General features: G+C 38.1%; 1 protein-coding gene across 1 annotated transcript in view; it reads left to right on the forward strand.

Annotated features, from left to right (window-relative positions):
* Window positions 1-20,786, forward strand: part of mrps9 (mitochondrial ribosomal protein S9) — a 97,962-nt gene that overhangs the window by 46,818 nt on the left and 30,358 nt on the right. The window contains exon 6 of the mRNA XM_060826653.1: window positions 16,747-16,832. Within this exon, the coding sequence (XP_060682636.1) occupies window positions 16,747-16,832 (86 nt within the window). The remainder of the gene's footprint in view (window positions 1-16,746; window positions 16,833-20,786) is intronic.

The following is a 20,786-nucleotide window of genomic DNA, read 5'->3' on the forward strand; positions in this document are numbered from 1 at the left end:
AGCCCAACAAGTCCACACCGACCCTCCGAAAAGTAATCCACCCAGACGCATTTCCCTCTAACTAATGCACCTAACACTATGTGCAATTTAGAATGGCCAATTCACCTGACTGGCACATCTTTGGAAGGAAACCGGAGCCCCCAGAGGAAACCCACGCAGATATGGGGAGAATGTGCAATCTCCACACAGACAGTTGTCCAAGGCTAGAATTGAACCTGGGTCCCTGGCGCTGTGAGGCAGCAGTGCTAACCACAAGCCATCGTGCCACCCCGATAGCAGATGCATTATCGCAGATTTAAATGATAAAGTATAGATAAGATTGAACTGATATCTATGTGTGTAGAATTTAACATGAACTTAGATTAATGTCCTATGTATTTCATTGTAATGAGGTTAAGAATTAGGAAAAACAATTGAAGCCGTCTTTTCATTATGATGGTTCATTTTTTCTTAAGAGGGAGGTGTTATGAAGTTGAAGGTGCTTACTATACCTTTGAGAGAGTGACTGCTGTTTTGCATTGAAAGCTTATATGCACTGTCGTATGACTGACTAGCAGTCTGAGTCTCCTGGAAAATTGAAAATATGCAACCTTTGGCTGTAAACTAGATATCTCAGTTGTTTTGGCCACAATTCAAATTTAACCAATCAGTTTAATTATGCCCAAGGATACTAAACCCCAATCGAGTTTAAATTTATTGTTTTTACCAACCTCGAGTCATTAAGATGAACCGATGTTTGAAGTATTAAAAAAAGGAGACATTTTGTAAGTTAGTTAGAGAGTAACTGTCATCGAGAGACTGATATTCAAAACAATTTCTATCAAAGATACCTTTTTCATATGAAACATTTTTGCAGTAAAAGACAAGACCACCCAAGGAGATCTTCAGCCGAAAGAAGAACGACACTGATGACGACAGCCACTGTGTGGTTTTGAAATTAAGTTGGTGTACTTTTAATATGGGTGTTTATTGGAACAGTATATTGTTATAGAGTTGAAGGCAGATAATAAGTGGTTCAGAGAAAGGGCGCTTAGAGTTGTAAATAGTTGTTGTTTAATGTTCACTTTTAAGAGTTAAAAAATTAATTGTTTTTTTTTCATTAAATAATGGAATTTGGGATTTCTCTGTCACTCATACTTTAACAGATTATGAGGTGAGGTGAGCTTTTCTGGGTGTAAGGTTATTGAGCAGAAGGGTTCACAATTGTGTCGTAACACTTTTTAAATCTGCAAATAGACTTGCAATAAAAACAAAATATCTGCACCTTGGTTTTTTAAAATAAATCTTTTGTGTTTTGTGTCACAAATTAAATATATCTTCTGCTCCTCTGTCAAAATATCTCGTGTGTTATTACCTTTATTACAAAACAGAAATACAATGAAAATCAATATGGATTTTTAAAATTAGTAAAGATGTACCAAGTGAATTTCTGTTGTTTTTTGAAATTCCTGGTGCCTTGAACTGAGAGCGAACTCTTTGATTGAGTTATTGCTTCAGAGTTCACCCAAGACTACACATGACTAATACACTTTCTGAAACTCTGATTAGACAATTGGAAATATTAAGAACAGGAGGAGGCCATTTAATTCTTTGAGCTTGTTCCATCATTCAGTAAGGCCACGAATAATCAGTGACCTATGTTCATAAGTTTGCCTTTGTCCTACATCCCTTTTAATATCTTTGATTAACAAATATCAGTCATTCTTAGATTAAAAATTAACAGTTGTCCTAGCATCAAATGCTAGGAAGTGATTCAATCTTCTGTTACTCTTTGCATTTAAAATTATTTCCTAACCAGTCCTAGAAGACCTAGCTTTAGTTATGCTCTGCCCCGCCCTAGATTCACAACCAGCAGCAAACAATTATTTCTATAAACCTGTCAGATAGTGAGATGCTGAATTATAAATTCCAGGGAAAACAGCCGAGTCTGAGTAAGCTCTCCTAATAATTTACTCTTAGTTTTACCCTAATTATATTGGCAATCTCCCCTAGACCAGTGTGTCCTTCTAAAGGTATACTTAGAATTCCTCTCAGAACATGACCATAGTTTGATTTTGCCCATGTACAGTTGTAGTATACGAACATACAAATATGTGTAGAGTTAGGTTTCTTGGCTCCTTGAGCCTGCTCTGCCATTCTCTAAGATCATGGCTGATCTGTTTGTGATTTTGAACTACACATTGCCAGCTACCTCTGATTATCTTTGCTGCCTTTACATAACAAGATTTTATCTGCCTCTGCCTTAAAATATTCTTCAAAGAACCCACCTCCATGACCTCCTGAGACGTTGTAACACTAAAAAAAAACACTTTTTGCTTCATTTCTATCCTAAAGGGCAACTCTTAGTTTTGAAAGTGCCCCCAGTTCTGAATTCTCTCAAACATCCTTTTAGGTTTATATTCCGCTCCTTTCGTAATTAAAAAAAAAGCATACTCCAACTGCCATATTTTTGCTTGCTCACTCAATCTATTTAGTTTTTATTTATCCAGGGAGGTGTGGACTTCGCTGGCTGCACCAGCCTTCATTGTTCATCACTAATTCAGAATATAGTGGTAAGCTGCCGCCTTGAACCTCTTCAATCTGTTTGGTGTAGGTACACCCACAGTAGTGCTGAGTAGAGAGTTGCAGGAGTGTAGGAATGTCAAAATAGGTCCACGTCAGGATGCCGAGTGATTTTGAGGGTGGTGTTCCCGTGTAGCTGCTACCTTTGTTCTTCTAGATGTTGCCAACAGGTTTAGAATGTACTAAGGAGACTTGGTAAATTTCTACAGTCATCTAGTAGATAATGCACAGCTGCAGCAGCATGCACTGATGGTGGAGGGACTGAATGATATCCCATCCTCAATCAATCAGGTGGCTGCTTTACCCTGGATGGTTGGATTGTTGAAACTAAAGTCATCCATTCAAGTGTGATGTATTCCATCAGAATCTTGACTTGAATGCTTTGGTACTCAGGAGGTGAGTTAATCACTGCAATCATAACATACTTCCCTATCTGGTGTCACTATGAATTCAGTATATGTGTTGTTACCTCAATACCCACAGACCTGTTTGCTTTAAGTTGCATCTCTGATTTTGAAAAATCTTTGCTTGGCATTCCCTTAACACTTTTTCATGTTTTGTATTCCATGGTTCATGTTAGGGTTTTACATCCATATCATCTTTTGTCTGTATGTCCTCTTTAAAATGCACATGCTGGGATTAAATGTCTAATATGTCCACATTTTGATTTTGATGCATTGCTATGATAATGTCTTCTGAATTTAAAAAAAACTTTGGAAATATTATAGTTTGGGCATCTACAATATTTTCGCTATTCCTTTTACCAATGGAATCAACAATTTATAATTGAAAAAGTCACATTTTGGTTAGTATGTGCGCTATCTTTCAAATCTATATTTGTGTTGCTTTCCTCTCACACTCAATTTTGCTCTGTGTCTTCTGACACTCACTTTCTCCTTTATGCCTCTTGCTCCCTTGTACACTTTCTCTTGCATATTTTCTTTTGCTCACTTCCTAATATTTATAAATCACCAATGACTAAATAAACATATTTATTTTATATAGCAGTTTAACGCTGATCCAGAGTAAGGATGATGTTCTTAACAGTTTTAATTATACATCTTGTATTCCAATCCAAGAGATTCTTCCAAAGGTCATTTGTGCATTTTGATGTAGATTGTGGAAATTCTTCCTTTAAATGACCCACCTCTTATCTGATATCTGTTTTGATGTATATGTAACATTTTGATATTTTACATCCATAATTTCTAATTGTTCAATTGCTAGTAGGAGCTAGTAAGGGCTAATGTGTATTGTACATATTGAAATGTTGAATTTATAGCTGTATGTAGTTATTGCATTTGATTGCAAACATATTTGCAATTACAGTTCCATTTCCTATGTTTGTACTTGCCAATAAACAGAATAGAAGCTTGCGCAACTTTAATCCACAGTCATTCTATCACTTTAATCTGATTGAAATTGCATACATTTTAAGATAATTGAAATATTAAGATTTGCATAGTATTTCCTGATTACAATGCAAATAATTTTAATGTATTTGAATCCAAAAATAAATTGAGTTTTATACTAGAAATGTAGTGTAATGTGGTAAAAAGTATGATTTGGCCAATAAAGTAGTCATTTTCCAATGGTTAATGAAGAAACTAGATAGAGTCATAGAGATGTACAGCATGGAACCATACCCTTTGCTCCAACCCTTCCATGCCGATCAGATATCCCAACCCAATCTAGTCCCACCTGCCAGCACCTGGCCCATATCCCTCCAAACCCTTCCTATTCATATACCCATCCAAATGTTGCAATTGTACCAGCCTCCACCACTTCCTCTGGCAGCTCATATCATACACATACCACCCTCTGTGTGAAAATGTTGCCCCTTAGATCTCTTTTATATTTTTCCCCTCTCACCCTAAACCTACGCCCTCTAGTTCTGAACTCCCCAGCCCCAGGGAAAAGACTTTGTCTATTTACCCTGTCCATGCCCCTCATAATTTTGTAAACCTCTATAAGGTCATCCCTCAGGCTCAGAACTTTGAAAATCAGCATAAGACACAGGAGATAACTGCTTCCTTGAGTCTAATATCCTGCCTCAAAAGTATTTTATAATACTGTGTTAATTCATGCATCCTAATGGAGTACAAAAGTAATTCTGAAATTTAGAAAAAGATAATGGAATTCTAAAGCATGGCAAGTAGTTGGCAGTGTATAAATTCTGCTGGACAAGCAGGTTTATTTAGAAAATCGACCTCTGCTATTTGGAGACAGCGAAGTCTGCAGGTGCTGGAGATCAAAGTTGAGAGTGTGTTGCTGGAAAAGCACAGCAGGTCAGGCAGCATCCGAGGAGCAGGAAGAATCAACGTTTCGGGCCGGAGCCCTTCATCGGGAATGAGACTGTTTTATCTCTCCACCCCGAAGGCTCCCAGCCTCATTCCCAGTGTAGGGCTCCGGCCCGAAATATTGATTCTTTCTGCTTCTCGGATGCTGCCTGACCTGCTGTGCTTTCCAGCAACACACACTCAACTCTGCTGTCGGATGCTGTTGTTGAAATTACTCAGTTGTATTAACTTAGCTTTATATGTACGTTATTTTTGCCAAACCCCCTCTCATTTCCAGATGTGAACCAGTTGTCTAAGGGCTCCATTATTTCAGTGTAATGGACTAAAGACTTGCTTTTGAAAAGTGAGAATTGCACAGGAAATTCTGATACCTTTGTTTTGTAAAACGTTTTTGCACAACAATTAACATGCAAAAGTACTATAATAGTGTGAAACAGCTCTATTGTGCAGTTATTTTCTTTACATGACTATCACTGCATAGAAAACAAAAACGCAGTCCATTCTTGGGTAAAATCCATTAAGCACTCAGTTAAATATTTGTTTGGTCTTGTGATACTTACCATACAATGGTTACTCACCTGCTAAATCAAAGCTGTTTTATGCGGAGTTCCACACAGCAAAGCTGATTTTTAGTTTTTTTCCTTAGCCAACAATGATTATAACCCTTCCTTAGATTTAATTTTAAAATGTTTTTCTGAGGGTTAAGAGCTGTAATTTAGGTCCTTCTTGGAACACATTAATGAGATTAGTTTAGTTCATTGATGGTTACGATCTACAGTGTTACATTGGAAGATGACTGTCAAATCCCATTTAACATATTAATATTCAATATCTTACAGAATACTGTCTGTAGATTGTATTAAAACACAGGTTTTGAACCTTTAGGCACAGTAGGAATTCACTTTGGGTCTTCTGTAGTTTCCGAGAAGAGCTACAAGACAAAATCTCAGCTTGTCAGGCGCATTAATTTCTTGAAACCCTTTCACTCTACATTGACCTTGGGCAAATGAGCTTATTGCCCTAGCTGAAATGAAATGAATGATAAATGCAGAAAGTGCCTTTGCTGAGTAATGGGACTGCAATGAGGCTTCTCTAGAGTTTTATTCCTCTACAGCCTGAGGCAGCTCAAGGCCCCCTGCTGTTCATTTAAATAGGTATGTCAAATCTGCCTTGAAATGCTGCCTGTTTGATCTGTGGTAATATTTGTGAAGGTTCCATATGGACTTGAACCCCTGCAGGGGCAAGAAATAATGTACAACGCTTCATAGTGCAGACACAAATTTTCAAGAGGATGCAAAAGCACATTTTAGTTGTCGGAAAGGATGATATAGCTGAGATGTGGCACTGTCAACTTCTCACATGGTTGGGCAGAGCACAGTGCAAACCTCAAATTATGCTTAACCTTCCATTCAGTCAAAATTTAAACTTCCAAACTGTATGCTAGATTATTTGTCAAGTGCAGTCTTTGTGTTATGGATTTTTTAAAACTAGTTATTCATACATAAGTAGTCTGTACAAAATAGACAGTCCACATTTACTTGAAAAAGTGGGTTGTTGGGACTTCAACCACTCTATATAGTCCCTCCCTTCTCCATAATCATTCGATTGATTAGAAGTGGAACAGCAAAGCCATTATTAATTAAGCAGTAATTATTTTACTTCGTGTGTATATATGCACATTACAACATCAGATTCATACAACTGGCTTCAAGACATTATTATTGTGTATTGTGAAATAAATGGTAACTTGAGTAGTTTTGTACCATATCTTGTTTACAATATTTGATTTGATATATTAATTGGGAAGGAGGTCATTAAATGACATTGCTGTGAATGAATATCTTCAATTTATGGTGATTCAATCTCCTTTTAAAAAAGAGTAAAAATGGAATGTTTTGTATTATTCAAGTAACCTTTGCTTATTCTTAACTCTTTAAACGTTGTCTCACTAAAGCATCAACTTACCAAAAATATTAGCTGATATTTTATGTAATTAATTATTTGTGAAGCATTTTGAAATCTATTAGGACTATATTAAAATATTAAAGATTGCCAAGTTTCTTCTTTCTATTCTTAAAGAAACATTTGTGCCAATTCAAATGTAGGAGAATGGAATGTAGTGCTTAAACTGGGCACTCTGAATTTAACACCCTTCTGATATCCTGTCATTTTCAGTAAATTTGGCTAGTGCCTGAAACGCATCTATCTCCAAAGACTGCAGGATTATTGACGAAAACTGTAGTCCCAGAATGTCTATCATTTGCCCCAAATTTAAACTGTTTTTGTTTGCTAACTTACCAGCACAGCTTGTCCAGCCAGCAAGAGGGTGAGCTAAAATTTTGAATGTCTGCAAATGTTTTCTGAAACCAGCTTTGGTTAAAGTAATTTAAAAACAATTTCCTTCAGACAGGAGAAGGAAGACTTGAACTAGTGCCCTGCTCCACTCCCTTGATATCTCAGTTGACTTTTCTACTGAAGGAAGCAATGATTTGCATCACCACCATTCCTGGATATGTCCATCCCACTGGCAGGTTGGGCAACCCCAGTGGGTTACAGTTGAGAGGGAGTTGCCCTTGGAATTCTTAATATTGACTATGGACCCTGTGAGGCCTCATTAATTCAGGTTAAACGTGGCCAGAAAACTCCTGCTGATTACCACGTACCATTGTCCATTGGCTGATGAATCAATATTCCGTTTTGAACAAAACTTAGAGGAAGAACTGAGGGTGACAAGTGTGTAAAATGTTCTGTGGATGGATGATTTCAGTTTTCACCACTAAGACTGACTGAGTAGTAGCACTATTGATTGAGCTGATCAGATCCTAAAGGACATAGCCACTAAACTGGGCCTGTGGCAAGTGTGGAGGGAGCCAACAAAAGTGAAAAATATACTTTACCTCATCTTTTCCAATCTGCCTGCTGCAGATGTGTCTGTTCATGATTGTGTCAATAAGAGTGACCACCGCATAATTCCTTGTGGCATCCTGCCTTCAAATTATGACTTTCCTCCATTATATAGTGTGGCATTATAACTTTGTTAAATGGGACAGACTTTGAACAGATCTAGCAACCAAGACAGGACATCCATGAGGCACTGTGGGCTATCAACAATGGCAGAATTGTATTCCAGCCAAACCTCACGGTCTGGCATATTCTCCCACTTAACCATTACCACCAAGCCAGGGGAGTGCAGAATGACATGCCAAGAGCAGTACCCGGTATACCTAAACAGGAGGTGTCAAACTGTGAAACCATCAAGCAAGACTACTTTCTTACCATACAGTATAAGTAGCAAGTGATAGACAGAGCTAAACAATTTCACAACCAATGCATCAGATTTAAGTTCTACAGTGCTGCCACATCCAGACAGGAATGGTAGTGGGCAATTAAACATCCCACTGGAGGATGAAACTGTACAGATATCCCCATTCTCAATCTTGGAAGAGCCCAGCGCAAAAAATAAGATTGAAGCATTCACAGCAATCTTCAGCCAGAAGTGCCAAGTGGATGATTCATCTCGGCCTCTTCCAGCGGTCCCCAGCATTACAGATACCGGTCTTTAGCCAATTCGTTTCACACCATGTGCTATCAAGAAAATGTTGGAGGCCCTGACAACATTCCAAGAATAATACTGAAGATTTGCACTGCAGATCTGGCTGCTCCCCTAGCCAAGCTGTTCCAGTACAACTGCAACACTGCCATATACTCAACAATGTGAAAAACTGCCCAGGTACGTGCAGTACTGAAAAAGCAAGATGAATTTCACCGGACTAGGTACCACCCCGTCCATCTACTCTCGATCATCCGTAAAGTGATGGAAGCTGTCATCAATAATGCTGTCAAGCAGCAACTGCTCAGCAATAACTCGCTCGGTGATGTCTAATTTGGATTCCACCAGGACGACTTGGGTCCTGACGTCATTATAATCTTGGTTCAAATATGGACAAAAAAGCTGAATTCCAGAGGTGAGCTGAGAGTGACTGTCCTTGACATCAAGACCGCATTTAACTGAGTGTGGCTTAAGGAGTCCTAACAAAACTGGATCTGATGGGCATCTGGAGCAACTCACCAGTGATTGGAACCATACCTGATACATAGGAAGATGGTCATGGTTGTTGGAGGTCAGTTACCTTAGCTCCAGAACATCTCTGCAGGAAATCCTCAGGGTAATGTCCAACCATCATCAGGACTTTCATCAATAACCTTCCCTCCATCATACAATCAGAAGTGGAGATGCTCATCGTTGATTGCATAATGCTTAGCAGCATTGATGACACCTCGGATACCGAAGTAGTCCAACTTCAAATGCAACAAGATCTGGACAATACCCAGACTTGGGCTGACAAGTGACAGGTAACATTTGTGCCACATAAATGCCAGGAATGACCATTTCCAATAAGAGACAATCTGATCGCTGCCTCTTGACATTCTATGATGTTAGTGAGGAACACAATGATGGTAACAAAATCATTGGGGTTACCATTGACCAGAAACACGACTGTCAATAAAGTGTGGAGTTGGAAAAAGCACAGCAGGTCAAGCAGTGTTAGAGGAGTAGGAGAGTTGATGTTTCAGGTCAGGCCTTGACTCTCCGGCTGCTGTGACACTGCTTGACCTGCTGTGCTTTTTCTAGCTCCACACTTTATTAACCCTGACTTTTCAGCATTTACAGCCCTCACTATTTCCCAGAAACATAACTGTTCTTGTAGCATAAACACAGTGGCTACAAGAGTAGATCAGAGTCTAGGAATACTGAGTAACTCACCTGATTCCCCAAAACCTGTCCACCATCTACAAGTCGCAAGTCAGAGATACAGTGGAATCTCCCAAGTTGCCTGGATGGGTTCAATTCCAATAACACTGAAGACTGAACACTGTCCAGGGCAAAGCAGCCCACTTGATTGGCATTACATCCACAAGCACCCACTCCCTCCACTACTGATGCTTAGTAGAAGCAGTGTGTACTATTTACAAGATACACTGCAGAAATTCGCAAAACATCCATAGACATCACTTTTCAAACCCACGACCACTTCCAACTAGAAGGACAAAAGTAGCTGATAGATGAGAACAGCACCATCTGCAAGTTCTCTTCAAAGCCATTCACCATCCTGACTTGGAAATATTTGTCATTCCTTCAATATCTCTGGGTCAAAATTCCAGAATTCCCTCCCTAAGGGCATTATGGGTCAACCTAGAGCAGGTGGACTGCAGTGGTTCACAACTTCCTCAACTAGGAACTGGCAATAATATGCTGGCCAGCCATATCCCTTGAGTGCATTTTTTTAAAAAAAGAAATTACATTAGCATTAAGAAATTATTCTTTCCTCTTTTTGTTATTTCCTCCAACTCTGACCTCGTGAATCTTTCGCATTCTTTGCCACACAATTTGCAGAAATTTCTTAAGCTTAAGTCACTAGTTTTTCCTTGCCATTTGTCTTTTTTAACACCCTTGTTCTGAAATACTTGAAAATCTTTGTCACCTATCATACAGCTTTCAACTTCAGCTCATTAACAATTTGTGGCTGATACTTGTGAAGCAACAGTGGTTTATTACTACTTTTAAACGCACTGCATAAAGGCAGCCTATTGTTGAAAGTGGAGACTTCAACTGTTAAATGTTTCTAGACTGTTGCTTGATGATATTTTTGTTAAGTTCAGATATTTTCTGTTTCTGTGATACCCTGACTTTTTTTGTTGTCATCAGACCTACCTTGGAGTAACTCAGTTAAAGTCAACTGCATAGCCTTTTGAGAATTGCTCTATAGGGAACAACACTTGAACATAGTTTCAGTCCAGGACCAGAAAAGTTGTGTAATTTGGGAAATTTCACTACCAGTTCATTTCTGCTGATCTGCACTTTTTTTTTGTCTTATGATTCTCATTAGTCAGTTAGTTAACCTAACTTATTCTGTCCTGAGTATTGAAATGTATAAGATGGCAATGATTTTGTTTTTTAATTGCAACAAAATTGGAGATGGCCAATTTAGAAAAAATACTCATCCAAATTTTTTGCTTTTACTCTTAACTGGGTTATGTAATTTTACATTAGAGTATTTTTTATATTGCCCAGTCTAAAGAAGATATTTTCTTTTCAACACTGCGCAAAATATAAGAGTGCATATTTATTTTGGTTACTGGTTTGCATCTGTAAACTGCTGCATTTGGCTTTCATGCTGTACATAAAATTACATTAAGGCATCAAAAAATTTAAATCTTGAATTAAGATCCTATGTTCAACTGTTTCATTTTGTTCTGACTAATTGTGAATGGCATCATTGTTCCATTTCCTACTACCAATGATCTGAGCAACATCATGATAGCATACAACTGTTACAGTTCTCAAATTAATTGCTGGATCATTGCCAGAGTTATTCCTAGTGGACCTTCAATCCTGATCAGCTTTTTTCTTTCTAACAGATTTCTGGCAGAAATTTTAATCAACCCAGCCAATTCTAGGGACAGATACATCGTAGTTTATACTATGCTGTTCACTATGCTCTGATACAACTCATGATTAGGTAGAAATGACTTCATGTGTAACATTTTATCCCTATAGACAACAGTCATAGTAGACAGAAGACTTTCCCTATGGGTTAAACATGTGGTGGCCCATTGAAGCTTTTCAAGTCAGACTTTTTGTGGGGCTGAGAATTGACCCATACAGTTAAGCTGTTTTCAAAGCTCAAACCCTCGCACCTTTCTAGATAGCCATGCACAAATTAAATATTGCCAATCGGTCTTATACAATTGAGTTAAAGATTTGTTATTGTACTATTAAAGAGTCTCTTTTCAAGACTGTTAAATGAAATTGCTTAATTGGCATCTAAAAATACTTTCTTTGCCCATGTGTTAGTTGAACAGAGTGAAGTACCTCATTTTTATGGCATTTATTTCAGTGCCTCATTGTACATCCTTCATTGGTCTGAAGATAAAATAACCTAATGAAGTGAATATAATTAATGCAATAGTTGAACAATACAACTGAATGTAGAATTTATAATTCCTCTGTTTGACAGTGAGTAATTTTTTGAAAATGCATTTCACATTCTTTGCTTACATGGAGCTTTCATTTTTGGAAAATATTGTTATGGAATAATGAATAATTAGTGTTTGTGGTAAATAACTGTACATTAATTAATTAATACCTTTTAATACATTTCTTTATAGGATGTAGTAAGTTTGTCACAACTCACTGAAATAACTTGCTAGAAATCAAGGTATCCTCAGAGTTGTCATAAATGGAAAGATTTTAAAAAGCATGCAGCACTCTCCAATTTACATGTCTTTTGGACCCAAATTGACAGTAAGAATGGACCAAGTTTCTGTACTTTTTTTAAAGAAAAATATATTATTTATTGCACATAGTTAGACTCTAGCTACAGGTAAACAGCCTTCAGTATTTGACACAACTAACTAGAACACTAATCTCCTTATCAACTCTCCCTTACACGTGCACACAGATGGAGGGAAAAATAATGGACAAAGTGAAAACAAAGTGAAAAACTGAAAAAGCAGTTCAGTTGTTTGTGTTCACGAGGGTTCCTGAGATGATTCTTACAATTTTTGACAGAACACTGCTTCTCACTTGATTTTCGGATGCTTCCGCTGGTTTCCATGATGTGGAGGTGCCAATGTTGGGCTAGGGTGGACAAAGTCGGAAGTCACACAACACCATGTTATAGTACAATAGATGACAAAGAAGCAGCACTCCGAAAGTTTGTGATTTCAGATAAACCTATTGGATTATAACCTGGTGTCTTATGACTTCTGATTTTGTCCACTAATTTGCAAGAGTCCCTTGGTGGCAAGTTCACTTAAGTTTCTGGTTTATTAATTAAAGGCTAAGGGGTGACCTTGCAGCAGTTTCTAAAATCATGAGGGGCATAGATATAGTGAATAACCAAGATCTTTTTGCCAGAGTAGGGGAGTTCAAAACTAGAATGCACAGATATAAGGTGAAAGGGGAGATTTAAAAGAAACCTGAGAGACAACCTTTTCACACACAAGGTACGTATACAAAATGAGCTGCCAGGGAAAGTGGTAGAGGGGAATACAATAACAGCATTAGGATAGGTACATCAATATCAGTCGATATCCTTTTATTGTCACATGTACACCATTGTAGGAGTACAGTGAAAAGCTTTTACAATAAGATTGTAACTTTTTTCGCTGAGCTGAAAGGTTTGTTTTCAGACGTTTTGTCATCCTACTAGGTAACATCATCAATGAGAGTCTCCGGTGAAGTGCTGGTGGTATGTCTCGCCTCTCTATTTATAGATCTTGGTTTCTTAAGGTGGGTGATGTCACTTCTCGTTCTTCTTTTCAAAGTATGGTACATAGGATCTAAATCAATGTGTTTATTGATGGAGTTCTGGTTAGAATGTCATGCCCTTAAGAATTCTCGTGTGTGTCTTTGTTTCGCCTGTCCTAGGATGTGTGTGTTGCCCCAGTCAAAGTGGTGTCCTTCTTTGTCTGATTGTATAGAAACTAGTGATAGTGGGTCATGTCTTTTGGTGGCCAGTTGGTGTTCATGTATCCTGGTGGCAAGTGTCCTGCTAGTTTGTCTGATGTGTTTTTTACAATTCTTGCATGGTATCTTCTGAACGATGTTAGTTTTGCTGGTGCTATCTAATGGATCCTTTAGGTTCATTAATTGCTATTTAAGTGTATTGGTCAGTTTGTGGGTTACCATGATGCCAAGGGTTCTGAGTAGTCTGGAAGTCATTTCTGATATGTCTTTGATGTAAGGTAATGTGGTTATAGTTTTTGGTTGCATTGTGTCTGATTTAGATCCTATTCCCTTGGAAAAAAGAACTGAAAATGACATTGCCTACCTCAAGAAACTAAGACATATAAATAGAGTCGTGGGACATACCACCAGCGCTTCACCGGACGCACACTTTAGTGATGTCACCTGTACGGTGACTAAACATCTGAAAACAAACCTTCCAGCTCAGCGAGCAAACTTACATACTTATCAGCTACAAATCTTCTCAAAATTTGCTGAGCTTTACAATGTCTGCCTTCTTATAGCTACATCTTAGGTCCAAGTACCTAGATGCTGTTCTTGGATACAAGAGTAATAAAAGTAGAAGCATTACTTAGAGTTGAAAAATAAGTTAAAAATAGGAAAACATTAAAGGGTTAACATTACAGTAAGGTAGGAAGACATTACAGTTCAGTGCAGGGCCTCTGCATTCTGTCTGACTGCTCATGCCAGACTCCAGTCCAACAGACGTTCCGACTCCACTCCATGCTCCATTCCACTCCATACTGGCACTTAGCTGCTCCAGGGTAAGAGATGGAACCCCCCCACCCGTCCCAGTGCCAGTCTCTGCCCAGGACTCGCTGCCTGCACAATAATCCAGGGCTGCTCTAGGGCTGACAACCCATGTGTTGTATCAGGGCTCGCTGCTCACGCTGTTCTGGGCTCGCTGCCCTTGCAGGGCTAGTAACCCACACGCTGTTCTGGGCCTTGTAGCCCACTCTCTGTACCAGGGCTCTCTGCTCTCACGCTGCTCCAGGGCCAAACTGCCAGTGCCTGCTGCTGCAGTATTTGCCTTTGGTGCTGAGGAAAGAGAAGAAAAGGAAAAAGGACAGGTGGAGCAGAGGAGTTCTGCCACCATTTTGAACTGGAATAGAAAAGTATAGAGGGACATGGGTCAAAAGCAGGCAAATGCGACACGTTCAGTTTCACAAACCAGGTTCGTGTGGATGACTTGAGCCAAAGGGTCTGTTTCCATGCAGTATAGCAACTGCTGAAGGGAAGATAAATTGATTTCCTTCAGGTTTAAAGTGACTTACTGAACAGAACAGAGAGCAAGAATTCCTAATCTAAGGTAGTGATCTGAAGGCTTCTCTGATTCTCATGTTAAGCTGCCAAAAAGATACAATCTTTCAGTTTTGGCAGGCAGAAGATCTCTGTCATTGGTTTGCTACTTGTTGCCAATCAAAACTCCATTTATACACAATCCTTCAGCTACTGTTCGTCTACAGCAAAGCTCTTGCACACAGTTATGTAAACACTTCACAATGAGTATCGAATTACATATTTCAAATCATTGCAATTCCTGGTTTTGAAACGGTTCCTATTTCACTTTAGTCGCAATTTGAAAAAAAAAACACGGATAAAGTAGGGTGGCATGGTGGCTCAGTGGTTAGCGCTGCTGCCTCACAGCACCAGGGACCTGTGTTTGATTCTAGCCTCGGGCGACTGTGCAAACTCCACAGAGACATTCTCCCCCTATCTGCATGGGTTTACTCCCACAGTCCAAAGATGTGCAGGTGAGGTGAATTGGTCATGCTAAATTGCCCATTGAGTTAGGTGCATTAGTCAGGGATAAATATGGGGAATGGGTCTGGGTGGGTTACTCTTCGGAGGGTTGGTGTGGACTAGTTGGGCCGAAGGGCCCGTTTCCACACTGTAGGAAATCTAACCTAATCTAAAGAGTATTTGTGGCTTCCTCTTCCTGTGGTTTTCTTCTTTCCATTATTGGATTGCAATGTTTTACCTTAGTTGGTATTCATATTCCTGTAGCTTGTGTGAAGAATGCTGTCTCACACGTGATTGAGCTTGTGCTCACCCAATCTTCAGTTTTTTTTCAAAGAAGAGAAAATTGCGCACACTGTTAATTTTGTTTGTCTCTTCACGGATGACAGACCTGTTGAATTTGGCCACCAGTTTTATTTCACTTTGCTCCAACAAAGATCACCACTAGTACAAATAAGATAAATAAATCCTTGAATAGCTTAATGAAACTACTTTTGTTCCTTTTCATTATTAGGGAGTTTATTGATAAACCAGCAAAACTTGTAGCACAATTCATCACTTATGGCTTTGTTGGGAATTATAGTGTTATAGGTAGCAAGTGGCTCAGTGGTTGCATTGCTGCCTCACAGTGCGAGGGACCCCGGTTCGATTCCAGCCACTGGCGACTGCCTGTGAGGAGTTTGTACGCTCTTTCATTGTCTGTGTGGGTTTCCTCTGGATGCTCGGGTTTCCTCCCACAATCCAAAGATGTGCAGGTTAGGTGAATTTGCCTTGGTAAATTGCCCATAGTGTTCAAGAATGTGTGCGTTAGGTACATTAATCATTGGTAAATGTACAGTAATACAGTAAAGGAATGAGTCTGGGAGGGTTTCTCTTTGGAAGTCCGTGTTGACTTGTTTGAAATGGCCTGTTTCCACACTAGGGATTCTCTGATTCTAAAGTTGCAATAATCCTACTAGAAACTACGGTTGCTCAGTCATCAGAGAGAGACAACCTGATAGTTGTCATGCCTTAGGTGAAGGGAAAGGTTGAGAAGGAGAGTCCTTCGTAGTGTCCTCAGCTAGTGTGGAAATTGAACCCGCGCAATTGGCATCACTCTGCATTGCAAACCAGCTGCCCAGCTGACTGAGCTAACCAGCTCCCTTTGTTATTGCATAACTTCATTTTGAAATGTCTATTTGACATTTATTGGTAATGACAGGTATTGAATGAGCTCTATTGCCACAATGTGCAATATTGATATTATGTATCGAATAGTAAGTAGTGAAATTCAGTAATTGTGTAACCTTACTACCTATGTTTGTATTTGTATCCTTGGACTTGATGAGTTTTGAGCATAATTTAATATACTTGAGTAATCATATACACCAGTGCACCCAAAAAGCAACCTTCAATGAATCTTGAATGCAATATCAAGCATAAATATTATTTCGGTCCTTCAGTGTCTGGGTTCTACATTGCTGCTTTGTCAAGAATGATCATTTAATTTCTAGGAATCATACATTTTTTATCGTATGCAATATATGTATAAACTTTCTATTGGATTGTTATAATGCTTGACATGAATTTGCCATAAAAACATTCAAGTGTCTGTTTGGTAAATTATTATAGGATACCTATGAACAATTTCTTAACATCCAGATGTATGAAGATCAACTGAGAGACAAAGGTCTGTTTTCTCTGGATTGCAAGCCAATGTAAGTTGCTGTTTTTATTAACTCTTGGGATATGGTAGCACTGATTTTAATTACACCAGCATTTATTACCGATTCGTAATTGTTCTTGAGAAGATAGTGGTCTGCTGCTTGAACTACAGCAGCCCTTGGGATGAAGATACTCCCTAAACACCCTGCATTTCCCACCTCCAAACAGGGGACATCAATAGTACATATTGCCTTTAAAACTGTAAGAATTTGCAAAGTTTTGTGGAGTACTGTATAAATGCAAGGCTTCTCAGTGTTTCAAAACTAAGTGCTTAACTGAGATTTTTTTTTCCATCATGATGATAATAACGATGGAAGAGTATTTAAATTAAAGTCATTCTAAAACTGAGTATATTAACATATCACCCCTGCTTGCAGACCCCAACTAGAGAGGATGTGCAACAGTTCAGATAAATCTGTTGGACAAATGAGAATTGATAAACATTCTTTTAATTTTAAGGAAGTGGTTGTTTTAATCACTGACTATATTCTGAGATTTTCAATGGGGAAAGAATTATTTAGTCATGTGAGTTAAAACAAATAATGTTGATAATAAAATTACTTAAATAATTTGATTAATTTACCATGAAAAAGTAACCATCCAATTTCAGTCTAGCAGAATAATTTCAGCCTATTTATCTGATATTTTTGTCTGCCCTCATTTGTTTGACTTATTTATTATACTTTACTTTTGGTTGAAGTCATTGAATATGAAAGATATGAAACTTTTAAAGTATTGACAGGTTTTACTTCAAAAGGTTGTGTGTGGTAACCAACATACTGTCTTGAAGTATAGGTATAATCTTATAGGACTATAGTATTCAAGTGTCACAACTTTGGAAGATAAATATTTTGTATGTACTTTGCAATGTCATAGATTGGTGATTCTTCCAATTAATATTGGTAGATTTAAAATCACATTTACAATGTGAACAAAATAATATCAATGTCAATAAACACAGGTAGACTGTCAAACTTAATGAAGGCACATATCCATTTCTAGTTTACCATTTTTTACTAGAGAGGCAATAGTGCAATTGAGCAGGAACTCTGGGCCTCCCTCTGCTCCACATCCATTGCTTATATTTTCGTTACAATACATTTTTCTGCCATGTTGCTGTAACCTGTGCCAGTATATGTGGAATTTTAAGAGTGAATTATGTTGCTACACTTTGAATTTCCAGTCTTGTACTAAAGAAATTATGCTTGAAATACATTTTGCCCACCAAATTGACCACACTCCCAGCATGAATTATTTACTTTTGGGAGTTTCTGCTAATTGCTCTCATTTCCAGGCCTTCAAGGGAGCTGCAATAATTACACTGAAACCTTTGGCCACAAAAACGTGAGGGTTTTGAATTTTTAAAAAATTTCTTACGAACCCATTTTTAAAAAAATAATGAGTTTTGAAGCAATTAATTGGTTATTCAAAAGTGATGGATTAACACTTTTTTAAATGCTTATTTCTTGTGATAGACTCCTCTTTCACTGTATTGATCAAACTATTCCAAGTTATCATTGCTAAATATAATTTTCAAAGCAATTAAATAAAAACCTTTTATAATGTCCTCTTGGTCAGAAGACTGTTTTATGATACGTTGGGTTGGTGTGTTACTTTGTAAAATAAGCTTAATGTGCATCAGAATTACAAATTTCACTCAGATCTTTTATTGTTGAGACTACATTACCTTGAAATAAACTTTTAAAAAATTTAGTTGGCTTTACTACTAATGCCAGTCTGTGATAGAGCGTCCACTAAAAATGTTGGTATAAACTGAACAAAATTGTTCAAATCAGCGTATAAGTCTGGGGAATTTAACTGTGTAATCACCCCAAAACCACTGCTTTTTGTTTTCAATGACTTCTTTTTCAATGATTTTAAGATTCAGTTCAGGGGGAATCAGGACCTACTTACAAAATTGGCCGCATCCAGAGGCCGACTTTGAAAATTCTCAGACTGTGCAAGTAACTGACAAATTTTCAAATTGTACTCAGTTCTTTGGCTTCACAGATAGTACTGTGGGTATTTAGAAGCTTTTCAAATCAAGTACTGTGCTGCAATTAAATTAAGAGCTGATTCAGTATGTTTTTTTTAGTTCTTAAAGTTGTTTACATAATTTTTAAGTAACCCAATTTAAAATTAAATACTGAACACTTGATTGAAAATTGAACGCAGTACTCCATCTAAGGCTAAAATAGTGTTTTTGCAAATGTCAACATTGCTTCCTTACTGTTGTACTGTGACTTTACAAATGGAAGCATTTAAATGAGGGGGCACTCATTTAAAACTGAGGTGCAAAAGGAGGGGAGTGATTGTCTGGAATTCTCTACCCCAGAGAGTTGTGAAAGCTAGATCACTGAAAGTATTTGGAATCATAGAATCATTCAGTGCAAAAGAGGCTCTTTGGCTCATTAGGCCTGCTGTGGTTAGACTACTCTAACTCTACACTATTCTCATTTTCCAATACTTGGACCATAACTCTTGAATGTTATGACATTTCAGTGCTCATCCAAGTTGTTTTTTAAAGTTGTGAAGCTTCCTGCCTCAATAACTATTCCAGGCAATGCATTCCACACACACATCACCCCATGGGTGAAAAATGTTTTTCTCAAATCTGCCTCCTGCCTTTCATCTTAAAATTATGGCTCTATGTTATTGATCCTATACCTAAGGGAACAGCTGCTTCCCATCCACACTGTCTATGGTCCTCATAATCTTCTACTCCACAATTGGGTTTCCCTGTCAGCTTCTCTGCTCTGAAGAGAAGGTAGATAATTTTTTAAAATATCAAGAAGTTGATGGCTATACTGAGCTGGTTTGATGGGCTGAATGCCCTACTCCTCCCTTTTCTTATGCTTCTTTTTTAAAGACAGCTTTTCCTGCCTCATTCAAAGATTTATGTTCATATACCATTTGGTCTGACTGTTCCAGCACCCCTTTTAAAATTATGTGGAATTTTATTTCAATCCTGGTCTCCTCCCACATTTCTTATCAACTCTATCAGCACAACAAACAATGGCTGTCTCCCTCATGTACGCTAACCTAGCTTCCTCCTGAATACAAATACACCATCCGCCTCAATTGCTCCCTGCCTTGGCATGTTCGTACACCCTCTGGGTAAAGACATTTCTTCTAAATTTGCTAATAGACTTTTTTGGTGGCTGTCATCTCTTGATGGTTTGTGGTTTTGTTCTTACCGACAAGGGGAAATTCCATGTCCTCTATCAAAGCCTTTCATGATTTTAAAGATTCCTATTAAGTGACTTTTCAGACTTCTCTTTTCAGAAGAAAAAAAGATTAGTTCTGTTCATCTCTTCCTAATAGTTAATAACCTTGTAGTTCTGGTATCAATTTTTTGTAATTTCTTTTCATCCCACAGTTGTCTTTGTATCTTTTTCATAATATTGGCAATTAGAGCTGTTTGCAGTCCAACAAGTGTGATCTAATCAAGATTTGATAAAAATTTAGCATAAATTTTCAACTTTTGAATTATATAAGTCTAGAAATAAACCTTAATGCTGGCTAAATTGTACTCTCTGATTTTGTAATGGGACAATAACGAAGTAAGCTGTTTGCAATTTGATAATCATGCTATTAGGCTTTGACTAGAGAAGTAAATCTTTAAGAACATTTTTAATGGAATGATGACATTGCTAGCAAGGCCAACATTGTTGCATATTCCAAATTGCCCTTAATCCAGTGCAGTCCATCCGATTCAGGTGCTGCTAGGAAGGTAGTTCCAGGATTTTGAACTGGCTAAATGAAGCATTAGCAATATCACTTCAAGTGAGGATAGTGTATTACCTAGAGTGCTAGTTGCAGCTGGTGTAAGTCCCATTTGCCTGTTGCCGTTGTCCTTCAAGGTGGTAGAGATCATGGGGTTGGAAGTTATTATTAAAGAAGTGAAGGTGAGGTGCTGCAGTGCACGTTGTACAATGTGCCATTGA

The sequence above is a fragment of the Hemiscyllium ocellatum genome, chromosome 6, assembly GCF_020745735.1.
Source record: "Hemiscyllium ocellatum isolate sHemOce1 chromosome 6, sHemOce1.pat.X.cur, whole genome shotgun sequence".
Taxonomy (NCBI): Eukaryota; Metazoa; Chordata; class Chondrichthyes; order Orectolobiformes; family Hemiscylliidae; genus Hemiscyllium; species Hemiscyllium ocellatum.